A 19,812-nucleotide genomic window follows, 5' to 3' on the forward strand; every position below is an offset into this window, starting at 1 on the left:
ACATGTTTCTGGCCATTGCTTTCTCTTTGTAAAATAACTTCTTGATCAATAAAAAGTTGTTTGCAGCCAAAACTCCAAAACTGGAGTTGGCTGCATATTCTACTCAGGCCCATAGTGCTTTTGAAGAAGAGACTTCAGGTCATTCAATTTCTCTCTTCACGATAACACCTTTATTAACGGGTTGTGGTGTAATTTCATTCCAGGATTTGCCTTTTCTTTTTTTTTTTTTTAACCCACCGGGTTGGTCTAGTGGTGAACGTGTCTTCCCAAATCAGCTGATTTGGAAGCCGAGAGTTCCAGCGTTCAAGTCCTAGTAAAGCCAGTTATTTTTACATGGATTTGAATACTAGATCATGGATACCGGTGTTCTTTGGTGGTTGGGTTTCAATTAACCACACATCTCAGGATTGGTCGAACTGAGAATGTACAACACTATACTTCATTTACACTCATACATATCATCCTCATTCATCCTCTGAAGTATTATCTAAACGGTAGTTACCGGAGGCTAAACAGGAAAAAGAAAGAAAGGATTTGCCTTTTTGCAAATACTCTGTGGAACACAAATATTCATTTTGTAGACAGTCTCGCCTTGCATTTTTAATAGTTGTATTGTGCTTGTCTGGATAATTTTGCTTCCTTGTCATAAACTGAAAGTTTAATTTGCTGTAGCTTTGGCAGTGCCTGGCACAGCAGCAATTTTTCCATGTTTTGGAATGCCCAATATGGCTGTTTTTCTGTCATATATTTCCAGATCTGTACCTAATTTAAAAACAGTTCTAACATTGTTAAAAATCTCTTCATACTCTTTTGAGGATTTACAATGGTTGATTTGGTCCCAACTTCTCTTTCAGTACTGTCAAAAATATGATCTGGGGAGTGTTGGAATGACCAACAAGGAAGAAGAATGATTTTTTTACTGCTGGTGGGGGGCATTTTTGGCTAGCCAAGAGCAAATCATTTCAACATTAGAATTTTTATTCTTTCTACCACAATCATATTCTATATACTTGATCGTATTAACATTCTCTATATCAGTGTTGCATAGATGGTGATAAATTGCTGACACAATTTTGCAGGAACCTTTTCCATATTCACTTTCCATCCAAACATAGCAAAACATATATATATATTTTTTAGTTTATCCTTGGATAAACCTTTGCACTCTGTTAAGTTGTAATAGTACAGCTGGCTGAGGTAATAAGAGGACTGACCAGGCAATTTGGAATGAGATTCTTTTGGCAATCAAAATAATTAATTTTTACTCCAACCAAAATACGATATTGTAGTATTGTCATAAAAAGCTTTTGCCTTGTGGATGGTAAGCTCAGCATTTAATTTAGCTTTTTCTTCATCACTGGTCAATTTTAGTCGCTCCTTATGCATAAAGCAAAATGAACAAACATCAGTTGTGGGTGATCCAAACCCAATGTTGATGTCTTTTTCAAAGACAGTGTGAAAAATTCATATTTTACTTTGTTCATTGTACATGCAGCATAGTTTGGCAGTGGACAAATCGCTACTTAAATAGTACCTGTGCATGTTTTTAACTCTGCAATAATGTTTTTCAATTGAACGAAATGATTAAGGCTCTCACAGCTTCTTGCTTATTTATGAAAACATTAGATCTTGTGTCCCCTGCTCTTTTATCTATAGATATGTGCCTTGTTCATAAAACTTCTTACATAAACTGTGGACACAAAGGGTTTCACTGATGTTTTTTTACATACTTATACTACCCTAGTAACAAAGTTGTTACTCCATTACTAAAGAAAAAAAGAAAGAACTGCTAAGAAACTACTAAAGAAAGTAACTACTAAGTATTTCCTTAACAAAAAGTGTAATGCACTTTTTTTAAGGAAATACTTAGTAGTTACTTTGTTTTCTTGCATATTCCATCTGTTCCTTCTGCAATTTGGCGTTTCAACAGTCACAAACTTCAAAATAAACTTGTTTTGTATTGATGGACTGGGGTAAAAAACCTTTGATTCATCAGTCATCTTCCATTCTAATTTCTTTAATTTTGAATGACCTGCCTTGTTGATTGCAGGTTGGCATCTTTTATAGTTTTGGATGAATATGTGGAAAAAACACAGTATTTAGATCCAAGCATATTTTTTTTTATAAATGTGTTTGCAAAATGTTTATAAGTGTAAAGTTTATAAAGTTTGTGAAATTTTTAGTTAGGTTAGGAATAGGTAGTCAGTCAAGTTGGTCATTTTTAATCACTTAGATTTCTTACAGCTTGATTGTACTGTATAACGTAATGATGAAAAAATTTTAATTGGCAAAACAAGATAGTAATAATAATCTAACTAACTAACTTATTTCTCTTGGCTTCAATTTTCCGGATCTCTTTTTCATTTTTTGCATTCCCATCAGGTGCCAGTGTTATGGTGTCTACTTCTGCAATACCTTCTTCATTCTCTATTATGAAAAAAACTATTAAAGTAACAATCAAATTATAAAATTTGTGATAATAAAGTTAAACTTGGAGTATGCAATGCACAGCTAACCTCTTCAAAACACAGCAGAATGAACCATGATTTAAGTGGAAATAAATGTCAGGTGTACAAACTCAAAACAAAAAAATCTCTAACTTTATTAACAGGGCATGGAAAAATAATGAAAAAGCTGGAATTTTTGTTTTTAGTAAGGTTATTCATATTAAACTAGTAAGGCTAGTTGTTTTGGACATAATAATTCGAACTGACAGACTAAATGAATAGTGAAAGACAGCAGAATAATGATTTTTGGTCCAATAATTGAATAGTGGACATAATGGACTATGGAACTGTTTGTGCCATGGACTTAATGAGTTCTGTAACTGTAGCTAGTTTTCAACTCGATTTTAAATGGAAAATAACAATTTATGAAACTGTTTGACTTGAAATGTATTGTGCATATCTATCGATCAATTTACATTAAAAAAAATGAAGTTTTTGACGAGTTTCAGAATTGGGTAACTCATGTAATGATTTGTTGTGTTTGATGACATAAATTGTTTTGAAGTGACTTTTTGTGTTGCACAGCAACATAGAGACTATATTTTCTAACCACCTCATGACAGAAATCTATTTGTAATTTACAGTCAGTCCTATTAAAATTTTTTTAGGTATTTCTTATATCATTCGTGACTATAAAAATATTTTACTTGCCTTAAATTCATCCATGTACTGGAAGATTCTAAAAGTTTCCTCATCATGATCTAATTGACGTCTTATCCGTGTGCCTTGAGCAGGCATAGGTAATTGGAACCCAACAGTATTTGGACTGAATCCATGTAAACCTTGCACAAATTGCTGAAAATATAACATAAATAAATGGTTAGATTCATATACTATTTAAATTACTATCACTCAATGACTTCATTACGTGGAAAACTGATCTCACATCACTATATCTCTGTTTACAGTAATAAAGTAAATTCACAATTTTTTCACCACAACTTTTTTGTACTGGAATACACATACTTTTTAAACTGAAAATTGTTTTTAATCCATGAAAGGTTACAGAAGTATAGTGTTTTACATGGATAAGATTATGTAATTTAAATTTAAACAAATGTTTTCATAAGCCACATGGTACATTAATAAAAAAAATAATAATAATAATGGCATGTTTTCAGTGTTACAGCCTTAGCTGAGCCTAGTAAAGCCACAGTTCAGGAAATACAGCCGTTTTTCTCAGTCTCCTTAAAAAAACGTATATTCAATACTGTTTATTTCAATATAATTATACTGAGTGAGCAACTTAAAACCAAACTGAGCTGGCAGTTATTTTATTGCTAGTTGAAAAAAAATCTAAACATAAGTTATCACAACAAAATTGTGTAAAATATACATATGATTATTCAAGTTTTAAATTTGAAATCATATCTTGTTAACAACTGTGCAACACTTTAAGAGAATAGACAAGTGAATCATCTTAATTATTGCAATTGGCTTCTCAAAAACATTATCAGCGAACAGATAGACCTGATACTGTACTTCATGTCAGACAAGGCATGGTTTCATTTATCTGAGTATGTTAATTTGCACAACTCGAGGTATTGGTTAATAGATGTTTGACCGTCCACTTCACAATAAGAAAGATTGATTATGTATAGTTTACTTCTGGTAATTGTATAGGGTAACCAATAATTTTTAACCATAGAAGTGTATCCTACAATTTTTGAAGAATTTACGCTCAATTAACAAATTGTTAAAAAGAGTACAGCTTCATTCTACAAGACAGAGCAACATGTTGCACATCAAATGATTCAGTAGCACACGTTCAACAGCTTTTATGAATAACTGTCAGCAGAGGGTGGTAATCTCCATGTTTCCCAGACTTATATAATTACAATTTTTTTCTTTGGGGATATTAGTAGGATAGAGTTTATGAATCAAATCCCCGCACTCTCATTGAACTGAAGGCAAACATGCAACAAGAAATCGACTGCATTAATATGTTTTGCATCAAGTGATTCTCAATATGATCACTCAAGCACAAAATTATTTGAAAAAATAGAAAACTATTTGAGTATTATCCAGTTTTACTTTCGTTTTATTTATTTTTCCTGGTACAGTAAGACAGCAGATACAGAGAAAGATCTCATTTTTCTAATTTCCTAGTACTGAAAATATGTAGTGGAACCTTGAGTTTCATTATGTAAACTTTTGACTATTATATCGTAAACTAAACTTACTTAACACCACTACATTATACAAAAATACTATACACCATACACCTTATTGACTTGTTTGAAAAGTTAGCTTACCCTTTTCTTTCCATGATATAACTAGCTATCCCTTCCACATTACATGGTTACCTCATGGCTCAAGTAACAGAAAATAATGCAAGATTTATTTATGAAATATGTCTGCTGCTGCTGTTAGGTATGATAATGTGTACTAGTAGAGAGATCTATACTATAAAACATACAACTTACAAATGGTTCCTTCCACTACCTCATTCATTATGTTCACAACTGTGTAAATAAACTTATGCAATAGATCTGAAGACACGACTGTCCGTAAGACCAAACCTTTTTTCTAAGCTTTACAAACACTATAATATTAAGTGATTTTATGAACTAAAGATTGTTTTTCAGTCTGAAGAATAATGAAACATAGTTTAATATTTAGTGCACAATATTATCAAAAAATTGAATGTCTCCTGTCTAAACTTACTTGAACAATTTTTATTAGGAAAACTGCAAATGTAAGAAATGCTATTGTTATAAGAGCTCCTTCCATTGAAGGAAATCCAAACATAGAGCGAGGACTAGTAGTTCTTCTATTCCATAATGCTTTACTCTGTTCCCCTAAAAAAAATTTAAATAAGTTTTCTGATGATATTAATTTCTGTAAACTCCTATATAATGATATATAAACTTTGTTAGGAAAAAAATTGTAAAAATATTGGGATAAATTAAATTCAAATAAATTTAATAGAAAATAAATTATTACACTTCTTTTAAACTGTGGTGTTATTATATTATATTGCATGTGTGTACGGGGGACATTCAATAATTAAAGAGACAAATTGATGTAGAAATGAAACCATTTGTAGGAGGAGTATTGTACTTTCATGACTTTAGGTTGGCATGACTGGGATGAGCTGAGAACAGCTGGATGAAAAGTGTTTTGTTTATAACCCCAATATTGCATTTAATGATGGTGTGTCTGCTTGAAGTTTCCACATTAGTTGAACAACATTCATTGATCCAGTTTTTGGTTTCTGAAGGTGAAAAACTGGCTAAAATCTTTTCTAGAATGATTTTACAGTATGGTGAAATTTGTATAATTGCGAAAATTTTTATAAATGGGTAGAATAGTTCAAAAACAATTGAGTCTCAGTGACTGATGAGCAACGACCTGGCCAGCCAGTTGAAGTGTCAACTCCTTCGCTTGAAACACATTGACGACATTATTCGTGAAGACCAACATATTACAATTGAACATATAGTAAAAACAGTTGCAGTAAGTGTTGGCACAGTTCAATGTTTTCAGTAACAAGCTCAAGTACAGCAAAACAAGCTCAAGGTGGGTCCCAAAATTGTTAACGCAACACAAGGAAACAAAACTCAAGTGTGTACAGACTTTAAAGAACGCTATGAAAGGGAAGGTGACTCTTTTCTAAACAAGATTTTAATGTGTGATGAAACTTGGGTTCACCGTTTTGAACCAGAGTCCAAAAGACAAAGCATGGAATGGAAGCACACCAGCTCACTGGTCTGAAAGAAATTCAGTCTTTGGGATGCTCAAGGTGTCGACTTTAGTGATTATTTGGAAAATCAGCGTACAATAAACAGTATCTACTTTTCAGACATGCTGATGAAAAAAGTAAATCAAGCAGTGAGAGAAAAACGTCGCGGATCTCAAAGAAAAGACGTGATATTGCTACATGGCAATGTCGGGTGAGCGGTGCTCACCCTCGCACCGCCCAGCTGACCCAAGAAACCATTGGAAAATGGGTTGGAAGATATTACCACATCTTACCTACAGTCCAGATTTGACTTCCTTGGATTTTAATTTGTTTGGTTCATTCAAGGAGGCATTACATGGAAAAAATTTCAGCAACAACGAGGAGGTCAAAGAATTTGTGGGAAAGTGGCTCAAAGAACAAGACAAAGACTTCTTTGCACCAGGTATAAAAAAACTAGTTTATCGCTGGGACAAGTGTATTAATATTATGTTGAGAAGTAGTAAAGTCTCATTTTGTAAAAATGCACAGCTTTTTCCTACATCAATTTGACTCTTTAATTATTGAATGTCCCTTGTATATGTTTTAAATTTTCAATGAAATCAATTTTCTCCAAAAACTTGTGTAGAGTAATATTTGCCAGTTCTGTTTCTATATTTGTTAGTGTGGTACTAACTACATTTTGTGTATGTAGACAGTTGCATATTATTAAAATTATAATGGTATTAACTTTAAATGAAACAGAAATATTGTTGCTATGCCATAAATGTGCATCTTAGCTTAAACTATGTCGCTTCTGTGAAGAATATATATAAGTACTATATTTATGCAGAACAACATCTATGAGTATTAGTAATTTAAAACCATAAACCTAATTTTAAAATAATGTGTAGATGAATTAATGTAACCTATTAATAAATAGATAATAATATATTTTATAATATTATTAATTTGATAAACATTTTCCAAGAAAAACAAAGTGGAGCAGCTATGTATTGATTGTCATATTTTTTTTGACAAAACAGAACAAATAAATATTCAACTAAATAAGAAGAAATATTGCAACTGCAATTGAAAAAAATGTGGAATATTGGTTGTGCTAGATAACCAAAGTAGTAACGCACTTTATTACAATTGGTACACTTAACTAAGAAAAAAGTTAATGAAAGCAGAAAAGAACAGCTGAGATATTAGCCCTCATTATCATATTAGTTTTTCTGTCTAAGACAGAAGTGTCTTAGAGACTTTTAATAATCTTCACAAATTACTGGACTTTGAAGCAATTCATAATTTACAAAGTAAATCAAATATAGAATGATGTCCCGGGCAAACAATTTTATTTTGTAAACAATATTAAAAAATGCAGGTTAATATGTCAGATTAGAATAGATTATTTTGAAATAATACCTTATATATATTTGATTCTAATGTAATTACAACATGCAACTTACAATTTCCTGAAATCATGGTCCATTTTCTGTTAGAATGTCCATTGCACCAGCCATATAGGTTTATTATATTACGTAATACAGACAATAAGGGAAAATGGTTCTAATTTAGAACATTTGTTACGTTTTAAGGATATAACTCCATGGTAAATACCTAGGGGTATTTAAATGCAGTATAATTTGTGTACTTTAGTATTTATTATTTGGTATTGTTTTTGATTTCATTTTTATTAATGTTGCATTAAATGACCATAAATTGCATTGTTAAATATAGACATTGTAATTGTACTATAACAAAATTTGGAGATGAATGCTTTTCATTCGTAGTATCTTTTTATTGTTTATGATTAATTTAATTCATGTACTGTTTATTTACTGGAACATAATGATAAACTGATAAACACATTCTACCAGCCATATAGGAATAAATATTTGTTTTATTATAGAATACAGTTGGCTGAGTTACTTGTTCATTCCTCTAAAAGCTTATATTAAAATTGCCATACTATACCACTGTATACTGTACTATACAGTATACTGTACATACTATACTGTATACTGTTTGTATTAGTGATTCCCAAACTGTGTGCCATGATGCCCTGGGAAGCCACAGCCTCTTCACAGGGATACCATGAAATATTGTAAAAGCTTCATAATTAATTGAACCAAGACATTTATAATTATTAATTTAATGTTAATAAAGTAAAAATATAATAAAGATACATTAGTTTTATTTATTTTTATCACTTACGAGTAGTCAGTCATACTTTTACTTAGGGTAGGGCGCCATGGAAAAATTTTAATTGAAAAAAGCACCACAACTTGGAAAGGGCAACGTAACTCAGAAAGTTTGGGAACCATTGGTTTGTATAGTTGTCAATTCCTTTGTTACAGGATCTTTTACTGTAAAAAACACATAATTGTTAGGTTATGTTTTTAATTTATAAATTTTTATTTTTTAATCATTTATATATACTCTGCCAGAAACTCTTTAAAAATTCTTAATAAATTCAATGGTATAGTATGGCCATTTTAATGTAAGCTTTCAGAAGAATGAACTATTAACTCAAGTTTGAGTTAGCAGGTCTAAATAATTTTATTTCCCAGCAAACAAGTAACTCAGCCAGCTGTACTGACAACATTTTTTCAGTTTTATCTAAATATAATATTTGATCCTTTTGTTTGGAATATGGTTTTTTATATCACAGCTGTCAAATTGCAGTAGCTTATTTATTAATGCTATTGAAAGCATGTGACGTGGCAATTACTCTTATTCTTTTAATTGAGTGATCAATTAAGTTACAATTTTGAGATCCTATCAGGAATAATTTGATAAAATAATTTAAAGAAAACTTTGTGAAAAATTAAATAGTTTTCTTAATTTTTTTTTCTAGCTTATTATTTTATAAAAAAATAAAACATAAAATGCATGGATTACACTAAAGAAATTGCAAAATTTATTATCTATGCTAAGCCCAATCTTTGTTAAATGTCTAAATAATTTCTAAAATTATTTGAAAAATTACAAATGAATATAAGCTAAAGTTATTCATAGTGCTAAAAAATTATGATAATTTAACTTAACTTTAATCAAACAATTAATCTAAAACTATGTAAAAAAAATAATAAAAGGGCTTGACTTTTGTTATTTAATTTAATAAATTCTTTTCCATATTTAAAATAATAATATTCATCCATTCAAGTAAAGCCATTCATCTTGAATGATTCTGTTGCTGAATCAATATTTTTATTTTCTATTAATACCCATAAAATTAAAGCTTGTGTTTTAAATATGAAGAGTACACAATGGTACTGATGAAATTCTTGCCAGTATTTTCAAAAAAGTCATAGGTACTGTTATTTTCCCTCTTACAAAATTATAAATGAGTCTTTCAACAATAGAGTATTTCCCAGCTGTCTTAAAACTATGTTGTTAGCCCGCTCCTTGAGAAAAGTTTGGCATTTTCACAAAAAAATTATATGCCCATTTCGTTAATGTCTGTATTTTCTAAAGTATTTGAAAAAATTAACCCTAACATTTCATAAAAAATCAGTGTATTAAGGGTATATCCAGCTCAAAGCTTTCTGAATTTCTTTCATGGTGTTAGGGTAGTCCATTAGGCTTGGGGGGGGGGGGGGGAGGCTATGCAATAATACATAATAACAAAATAAAAAAAGGGATGAATTCCATTGATTGAGGAAGATTCCATTGCAGTGTGATGTCCCTGGAACTGTACATGTGCTTTGAAATAATCATGCGCGTCCTTATACTTGGTTGAAGGTCTGATAGATAAAGAACCCCAACCAAATACCTCTCATCGTTCTGGTTGACGGCGGAAACAACACATAATATTTACAGAAAGCATCTTTTAGTTGCCATGAGTAAGCTAGCCACGGTGAATATGTGTCCAGCCACTAGTGATTGAATTTCCTCTTGAGATGTTGGCATCTGCCACAAAATCGTAGTTCTTCAAAGGTACACAGACATTTTCCAAGAGGCTTTTTTCTTTTCAACTGGCATAGTGCTCGCCCAGCCAACAAATTTTCTAATATCATAATCACAACAGACATCATCTCAATTTCATTTTCATTGCCTTCCACATTGATTTGAATAGTAGAAGAAGGCTCCGCAATCACAATGTTTGAACCAGAGGGTGGTTGTACTTCCTTGTTCTCATCCTCATCGCTGCTACTGGTATTTTTTTGTTTTAAATTCACTGCAAAGAAAATAATAAATTTAGTTTGACAAAACACTGATATGGTCGCGGAGGACATCTCGTTGCATTGGTTTGATAAGGAAGAGTCTAACTGAAATTTTTGTCAAAATTAAGTTTTATATGCTATATGATTATACTAGTTGACCCTAATTCAAAAATATGACTTCATCAATATAACATTAAAAACTTATGGAAGAATCATCAATAGAAAGTTTATCTGAAATAGACATTTTTTAAAAACCACTTTTTTGGACTTGGGGATCCCAAAACGGATATTTCCATATCATAATAATAAATTTGTTACAAGGTTGTTAAATGTTTTTCTTTCTTTACTGACGAATTCAAGGTAAACTAGAAACGAGCCGATTTTACTGATACAAAAACGAGCAATTTCCGAAAGCAATATTGGTAATTAGGCCACCTTTAGAATTCTTTTTAATAGTTCATCAAAAGTATTGATGCTTTTGTCCTTGTACCTGATCCAGTATATTTTCTCAACTACCCATCTGCGTGGCTGACTGAGGCAAATGACAATTGCCAACTGAAATTACAACTGGTTATGATTGCTTTCAAAGTTTTTGGAAACGTGCCAGCTAAGATGTGGGGAAGTAAGTATGCTGAACACAACCACAGATTTTTACATGAAGATGTACCTGATGAAGATGACATAAATGTGCAAGATCCATCATTCAATAAACAGAGATCTAAAACTTGCCTCAGTCAATTAACTATATTACCTCGAGGAGAACATGACAATGAGCCCCAAGAATGGTGATGGTGTTAAATCGCCATCACCATTAGGCAGAAGTGATTTATTGCCATTAAATCACTATTAGGTAGAGTATGGGAATTTGGTAAAACAGACTGGATAGATCATCCTCACTGATATCAGAAAAGGAAGATATAAGTTGCAGATACTCATTTGGATTGGCACCAATATTTTCACTGAGACCACAGGGATGTTTGTCACTAGCAGGACACGAGTGGCTATAACATTTCCCTCAGAAAAACATACTTAGTTGATCTCTGAGAATGTTTTTCTGAGGGAAATGTTAACTGATGGTACAGTTAACTGTACCTTTCGCAAATGTATCCCTGAAAAGATGCATCATTCTGGGGAAAAAGGTGAGTCTCCTGCAAACACAGTACCGGAGATAAAGGTAAATAAGATTGGATTTGCCCAGGTACCCAGAGGATATCATTTAAGACTCACTTCATAGAGCCATCCACCCATTGGCACAATAGTTTCCACCTTGAGTTAAGGTTGCGTTTCGTAAGGTATCGTAGCACCACCAAATGTAAGTGAAAGAAGAAATAGTGTAGAATGTTATACTTACAGACTCTGTGAAAGTAACAATTATACTGACTCTAATCAAAAATATGTGTACTCTTATATAGTTGATAAATAGCTACTGGAATATTACTGTCATGTCATGAAATTAGACAAGACTATTCTAGAAAACTTATTGCTGCAATAAGATGGGTGCCGGTGTGTAACAATAGTTCTTAAATCTTCTCACTGATGGTGCGAATTACTTTCTTTCAAAATGTTGTTTAATTTTAAACTTTTGAGAAATTTGTTATTTATATATTTTTTGTTATTTCCATCTTGAATGGCGGGGGGGGGGATATACCCATGCAACTTATTGACAAAATTACACTATGCTTTCAGGAAAACATTGTCTACTGACATGGTCCTTTCCCAGTTTTTATAAAATATTTTAAATAGTGTAGGTAACAAAAAATTCCATCTTTGATTTTCTTTAATCTCAGTAAAATATTCAACTTAGTTCTACTTCTTTTATTTACAAAAATACTTAGTAGCTATGGAATCAGAAGAACTGCTTAATAACTGATTAGTCATACCTTACTGACTGTAACTGGCATTGAAATTTCATATTTAAAAAAAACCACTTGAAATGTTAAAATCTTGAAATATTCATGGTTAACCTCTTTGCAGATGACAAAACAGTATCTATTTCTTTAGATATTTTAAAAAGGCTTAACAATTCAACGTAGTAATTAAACAGAATATTTATTACATGTAAATTTAATCATCGATAAATCCGTTTGCATTTTGCTTCACAAGTGGGTTAATATTGTTAATCATGTGAATAGAATTCCCATTATCAGTAACATTTCTGTTGTCCATAAAGTGAAATTTCTTGGTGTTTTATTAAATTAAAAATTGAGATGATCAGATGTATCACGTGATACAAATGAGATGATTATAATCTTGATATGATCAGATTAATTTCATTTTCAACGAAATCAAACCATACTATTTTGCTTTAAAGCGGCTTAATCAAACTATAACCCTGTCACAATAATTACATATTTATTACACTTGTGTATTTCCATCTGAGATATATCATCTCGTAGAGTTTTCTCTAAAAGTCAGAATGAACTTTCAAGACACAAAATTAAAATGCCATCATATATGAATCATAAAATTTATATTTAAAAAGTTAATCATCTTTATTCATCCTTATGTTTATATTTATGAATATGCAAGCTCTGCTAAAATGAATAGTCACTTACTATTACTTACGCTTAAAAAATTAAAATACCTATCGCTATAAAACAGAAGAGTTTTTGTGTTACTCAGCATGATATTTTGATTTATGAAAAGTTATTATTACGTTATCGTTGCCATTTTTAATAAATTACCAAACTACTTAAAAAATCCAATCAATTTATTTAAAATACACTTAAAAGGCTCTCTTTTACAGAAACAATATTACTCTTTTCAACAGAATTTTCTGCATTCCATTCAACTTGAACATAAACATTCAGTCGTATAATTTTTACTAACAACTTGAATTGAGAATTATTTTATAATTTTGTCTATCTTTTCATAATGACCTTCATATTATTTCAGGTGTTTATTTTTTAAAAAATTAATATGACTTTAAACACAACTATTTTTTATTTTATAACTAATTGTCTATTTTGTGATGCTGTTGATGCAAATGCTTTACCCTCATCATTTTGTAAACGGTGGAGCAATTTTTTATCAGTGAAGGAGCATATGCACCCATTCATAATGTGAGCTATGCAAACTATTATTATGTAACGATCAGAATAAAAGATTACTTACAATCAACTAATACAAAGTCAGGGCAGTTCTTGCAAGGTGAACTTGGATTAGATTTAGGACTTTTATCTTTCTCCATCAGAACTTGATTTGTTTTTCTTTATCAGATAGTGACTGATTTAATTATAAACAATAAACAAAATAAATAAGTATATTCCATATCATATTAAAGGCCAAGATTACAAAAAAATTTGAACAGTTAGCACCACCGCTTTATGCAAAGGCAACCTTGCTACTCAGTCTTCATGGAACAGTGGAATAGTCAACAGGCATGTTTTTGCCCTAAAAACGTTTTACAAAACCAACAGTTTGGAAGATGCACAGAAGGAGTTCAAAAGTTTCTGTTTTTTGTCACATACATAATATGCAAACAAATAATTGTTTTATTGGTGGGCTGTGATGTTAGATGTTAAGTATATTTAGAATCCTTATTTTAGCACAACCCTATACTGTTAAATTGTACATATATTAACCAAAATTATAATATTCAATTATTTATTTACATGTTCAATTTTTTTTATAATTACTGATGCCTTATTGTATCAGGAGACAGGTAACACAAATAGAAGTCTGCTGGCTATGATAGAAATTGTTTTATTATCCCAATCTTGCACTGGTATTACATAAAAGCAAAATGTTTTATAGGTGTAACTTGCATTAAAACATTGGTTAACCTATTTTATTTATCCATACATAAGTTACATTAAATTACTTACATATTCCACGAAGAAGATGCTGTTTTACTTTCTGTAAAAAAATTAGTTTTCCCCTAAAGGTGTTATCCTGTTGACTTAAAAACCAGTGAGTTCCTAGTAGTGTATCTTTAACATCAGAATCAAACAAAAAAGGCTGTTTTTCATCATTAACAATTTTTGATTCCACCAAATTTAAATTACTATCAGATGTATTATCAGTTTTAACATTAATGAATGTATTGTTAATATAGACTTCTGCTGTACTGAGGATTGCAGGAGTTGGATTTGTTTTTACTAAGTTTAATTCAGTTGGTGTAAAGTGATGAACTTTTATCCAATCTCCATTAACTCTGATTAGAAAACAAACTATTAAAAAAATTTCAACCTGAAAAAAATATATAACTTTGTTTTAATTCATAAATTCTAAACAATATGAATAGAAGGGGAGAATAGTAAATAATAATTATAATTTATTCAGGCAAATTTAGATTACATAAAAAATTGTATATTAAAGAGCATAAAATATTTTGCTTATTCAATAGTTCAATGATAACAAAGAATAAGCTTGATATAGGCACATACATATTCAATAGCAGCAGAATACTGTCGGGATATATACAATGTTTCATACCCAAAAATCAAGTAAATATTATTCATACAACTCCCTAGAAAATATATATTAACATGAAACCTTAGGTAAAATAAATAAAATGTGGAATCACAAGCATTTTCCCAGATACCCACATTGGCATAACTTTAAACTGTGATTTATCTTATAATTTTTTCTTTGAGCTGATATCTATACCTCAATTTATCTTTAAAACTGGTTTAACCATGTGATGAATAGGAAAATCTGGATATTGTTAAATTGTTTCATCATATTTCAGAGAGGTTTGATTGATATTTTTTCACTATGGGAAAGACTCTTCAAGGCAGAGGTGTTCAGCCTCATTATTAATCCATGCATAATTATGTTTTTTCCCAATATATTTATTAGTTAATATATTTAATCTTTCTATTCATGTATATATAGAATGTGAATATATATTGTGTGTACAATATGTGTGAATATTCAAGATATTTATAAAAAACAGTCTCAAGAATTCAGGGGTTGGTTCCCCACATTGAAATAAAGAAAAAAAAATTATATCAATATATGTTTGGAAACGCTTAGTTTACAAGTTATCCGCCATTTTGTACTTTTAACATAATTTTTTTTCTCATAAATGGTTAATTGTATCAAACAGAAATTTTGTGTACTGCTAGGTTACTTAGAGATTTTGTTATATAAAAATAATTAACCTGATCTCTCAATCCATTTCAAAATGGCAGCCATGAAAACTTTTAAATTGTTAATATCTTTGCAAATGGTGGTTTATTTAAATGTTATAATAAAAAATGTTAAGCGTTTTATGAAAAGAAAATGACAACTTATTTATTTAAATCCGTTTATAAATAATAAAATTATGGTAAAAATTCTTTAAGTTAGTCACTATAGATTAAAAATCCAATTTTAATTACCTCCCGAATAAAATTAAATAACTTTATACAAATTCAACTGGGATAATTTTATTAATGTTATCATGTAATAAATTACAATAATTTAATAATATTGAACATTTTTAAAATAAATAAAATATTACTAAAATCATGAGAATATTACATTAATAAATAAAACATTAATATTGAAAAATAATTTGCATTACACGTTTTTCGTTTAATGAACAGTAACTGGTTATTAACCAAACTTTTTTTTTTAATTAAAATTATTTAACAACAATAAATTATCATATCAGGTAATAATAAAATATTAATAAAAGAAACTACAATAACTGTTCAAAATAGTGGCCTTCATTTAAAATGCATGCATCCAGGAGTTTTTACATTGACTGCCAGACTCTTTCAAAGATGCCAGGTGTCTGACGAATCTCTCAATCCCATTTAGAATTCTTGTGCACAGTTCTTCTATGGTATCCACGGGTCTTTAAATGGCCCCATGAAAAAAATCTAAAGGACTGAGATCGAGAGACCTTGCTAACCATGCTACTGGTTCTCCTAGACCAATCCATTTGTTTGATTATGCATCATTTAGGTGATCTCGAACTTGTAATCTGTAATGAGCTGGAACTTTATCCAGCATAAACCACATTTTGTTGCATGTGTTTATTGGCAAATCTTTGACTAAAAGTGGAAGATCAACTGTCAAGAAATGTAAATATCTTTCACCACTGAGCGTTTTAGATAAATAAGTGGTCTCCCAGAATACAAATGTTTATAGAAAACTGATATTGGTGACAATATGCATCTTAAATGCATCAGGGTTTTCAATTGACCATAAGTGCATGCTGTGGGAGTTAAGAATGGTCAATCTTGTAAATCTAGTTACATTGGTAAAGAAAATATCATTCAAAAATGATTTCAATAATACATTATTTAATTGAAATATTTTCAATATTATTAAACTATTTTAATTTATTACATTAACATTAATAAAATTATTCCAGTTGAGTTGATGAAGAATTATTTAATTTTATTAGAGGAAATGAAAAGTATGTTGCCATAACTTTGTTATTTATGAACTAAATTTTCTAAGGCATATATAAATTTAGCTGTCCAGTTTTGCATGTGTTGATTGTCTTTAAAAATCTTTGAGAGGTTTTAATTACTAAAAAAAAAATCTGTTTTTTGAGTTCTGGATTTTTAGGTCCCTTATTTTTTGCCATTTACAACTCGCAAAGATTAATAACTAAACATTTTAAATTTTACAGAATAGCATGTTAAATGTATCTGTCAACATTAATTCATATTTTTCCTTTTTATAAAAATATCATCTCTCTGTAACTACAACCCACAAATATGTGAAACATACTGTGTTTGTTTCCTTATAAAATCATTGTTATATTGAACAAACATTTTATTTATTACTTCATGTAGTAATTAGGGAGAAAGGAGGTAGACACAACTCTGCCAGATTTCTTTCTGGTACGTAAGTAAGCAGATTCCTCATGAGTGTAAGAAGTTGATTGTTCAAAAGGAAGGAATCTGGTAATGTTTGATTCCTTCACAATCTCAAAATTAATTTTGATTAAAAAATCTGCTCATGATAACTTCAATATTTAATTAATATATACCTTTAATATTTAATTTATAACAAAGTCAACAATATGAATCAGATCTGAGTTTAAATTGCATATACCATAACTTCATTAAATGAATGTAACTTAATAACATGAGATCCAGCAGGTCCAGTTAGAGTTCAAGTAAATAATCATTTAGAAATATCCTCACTTTTAGACTCTTTTATGACTCACAGTCATTTTAATTATATACATTAAAAGAAATTGTTTAATAAAAATAATTTGAAGATAGCTCAACACAATATGTTTAAATGTCCAAAAATTAATAAATGTTATTTAACAGAAAACTATTATGTACATATAAATTAAATTAATGCTTAATAGAAATACCATATTGAGAAATTCCAAGTAAACAACACAATACTATAGACTCACAAAAATAAAACTGAACAATGAAAATTATTTTCTCACATGTTCACAAGGCATGACAATGCAACTGTATTCATATAATAACGTTTCTTGTCACACATTATGACTTTTCACTATAATTATAACTATTTCTACAATTAACTGACTGAAGAAAAAATGTTTTTATATATTCTACTGTTATTTTAAATTTTATTTACTTACTCTGAAATCGAACATTAATGGACGACTGTAGTGCTTGTCTAGCTAGTAACAGAGAATTTTATAAATATATATTTTTTTCAAACATTTATTTACCACTGTATCAAATAAAATAATTTAAAAAATTGTATATTATAACCACTAGAACAGTCACAATAAAAAGGTAAGAACACTTGCCAAACTACAACATTTTTGGACTGTTACTCCATCCTGAACAGACAAATTTTACTTTTAATTTTATTTGAAATATGAGAAATTTATAAATTTGATTGTTGAAAATGGAGTAACACTCCTAAAGCACTACAGTTAGGCAAGTGCTCTTACTTTATTATTCTGATTGTACCTTTATATATATATCGAATTTCTTCAAAATGTCTAAATCTTTATTATTATTATTATATTTCTTGATTTCCAAATTGGTTTGAATATTGGAAATAGAGTTTTCTTGTTAATAAGGTGGTGATAAACTTAGGTAAACCCAATTTTCCATTTTTATAATGTCTAACATGTTCAAGAAATCTGGTTTAAAAGATATATTAGTTTTTCCTATATAAATTTGGTCATAGTCACTGCATTCTATTTTATAAATTCCACACAAATTGTATAAATTATGTGACTCAGCATGATTACTGTTTTTTTAAATATTTTATTATATGATTATTTGTCTTGTATGCAGGTTTAAATTTACTTTTATCATAAACCTTAGTTATATTTTTAACTATTTTATACGTATATAAATATTTTAAATATATATTATCAATTTTTTGTGTGTTATTTATTGGTATTAGAGATGTAGTATAATTGTTAATTTTGTTTTTTTGTATATATTATCAATTAAAGAGTCATTACAACCGTTATTTATAGCAATTTGTTTTATAATATCTATTTATATGTTTAATTTATTTTTATTATATTGTAATTAATTGCTATATTAATCATGTCTGAATATGTATTAATTTTATGTGACCAAAGATGATTTGAATATCTATGTATTGTGGTTTTATTGGTTATGAGTTTTTACTGATGTTATTAATTGATTATTACCGTTAATTTTGATACTAACATCTAAGCAATTTATTGTTCTTTTTATATTGATTTCAAAAGTAAATATTAAACCATTATAATATGAATTTAATTTATTCAAAATTAATAAGTTTTTCATTATACATAATAATGAGATTATAAACAACAAAAATATCATTGATGTACCGGGTCCATAATAGAATATCATGAATACGAATGCCATAAACAATTTTATTTTCAAAATCTTGCAAATAAATCTCTGATATGATGGCTGACAAAGGAAAACCCATTGGTAAGGTATTTCTCTGAGTATAATATTTGTCAGCAATCTTAAAATAATTTTGTTGGCATATAGTTCCAATAATAATATTGTCAATATACAAAAGGTTTCATGATTTTATATTAATTTATTTTTATAAATAAATAAATTTATGTGTATCCTAGCATACCCATACACAAAACAATTAACATAATAAAAAATAAATTAATATACAGTCATGAAGACCCTTTGTTTATTGACATTATTATTGTTATTATTATTGGAACTATATGCCAACAAAATTATTTTAAATTTGCTGTTGCTCAGGAAAATACCTTAATGTTGGGTTTTCCTTTGTTAGCCATAATGTCAGAAATTAACAATACTACTACATCTCTAATACCAATAAATAACACACAAAAAATTGAAAATTTATATTTCAAATATTTATATACATATAAAATAGTTAAAAATATAACTAAGGTTTATGATAAAAGTAAATTTAAGCTTGCATACAAGACAAATAATCATGTAATAAAAAACTAATCATGCTGAGTCACATAATTTATACAATTTGTGTGGAATTTATAAAATAGAATGCAGTGACTGTGACCAAATTTATATAGAAAAAACTAATATTATCTTTTAAACCAGATTTCTTGAATATGTTAGACATTATA

The 19,812-nt window shown here is 29.3% G+C and overlaps 1 protein-coding gene across 1 annotated transcript in view; it reads right to left on the reverse strand.

Moving 5' to 3' along the window:
- Window positions 1-14,394: 14,394 nt before the first annotated feature.
- Window positions 14,395-19,812, reverse strand: part of Pkc98E (Protein kinase C) — a 104,841-nt gene continuing 99,423 nt past the window's right edge. The window contains exon 16 of the mRNA XM_075366634.1: window positions 14,395-14,531. Coding sequence (XP_075222749.1) covers window positions 14,527-14,531 — 5 coding nt within the window. The 3' untranslated portion in view covers window positions 14,395-14,526. The remainder of the gene's footprint in view (window positions 14,532-19,812) is intronic.

This window comes from Lycorma delicatula, chromosome 5, assembly GCF_047948215.1.
Source record: "Lycorma delicatula isolate Av1 chromosome 5, ASM4794821v1, whole genome shotgun sequence".
In the NCBI taxonomy this organism is placed as follows: Eukaryota; Metazoa; Arthropoda; class Insecta; order Hemiptera; family Fulgoridae; genus Lycorma; species Lycorma delicatula.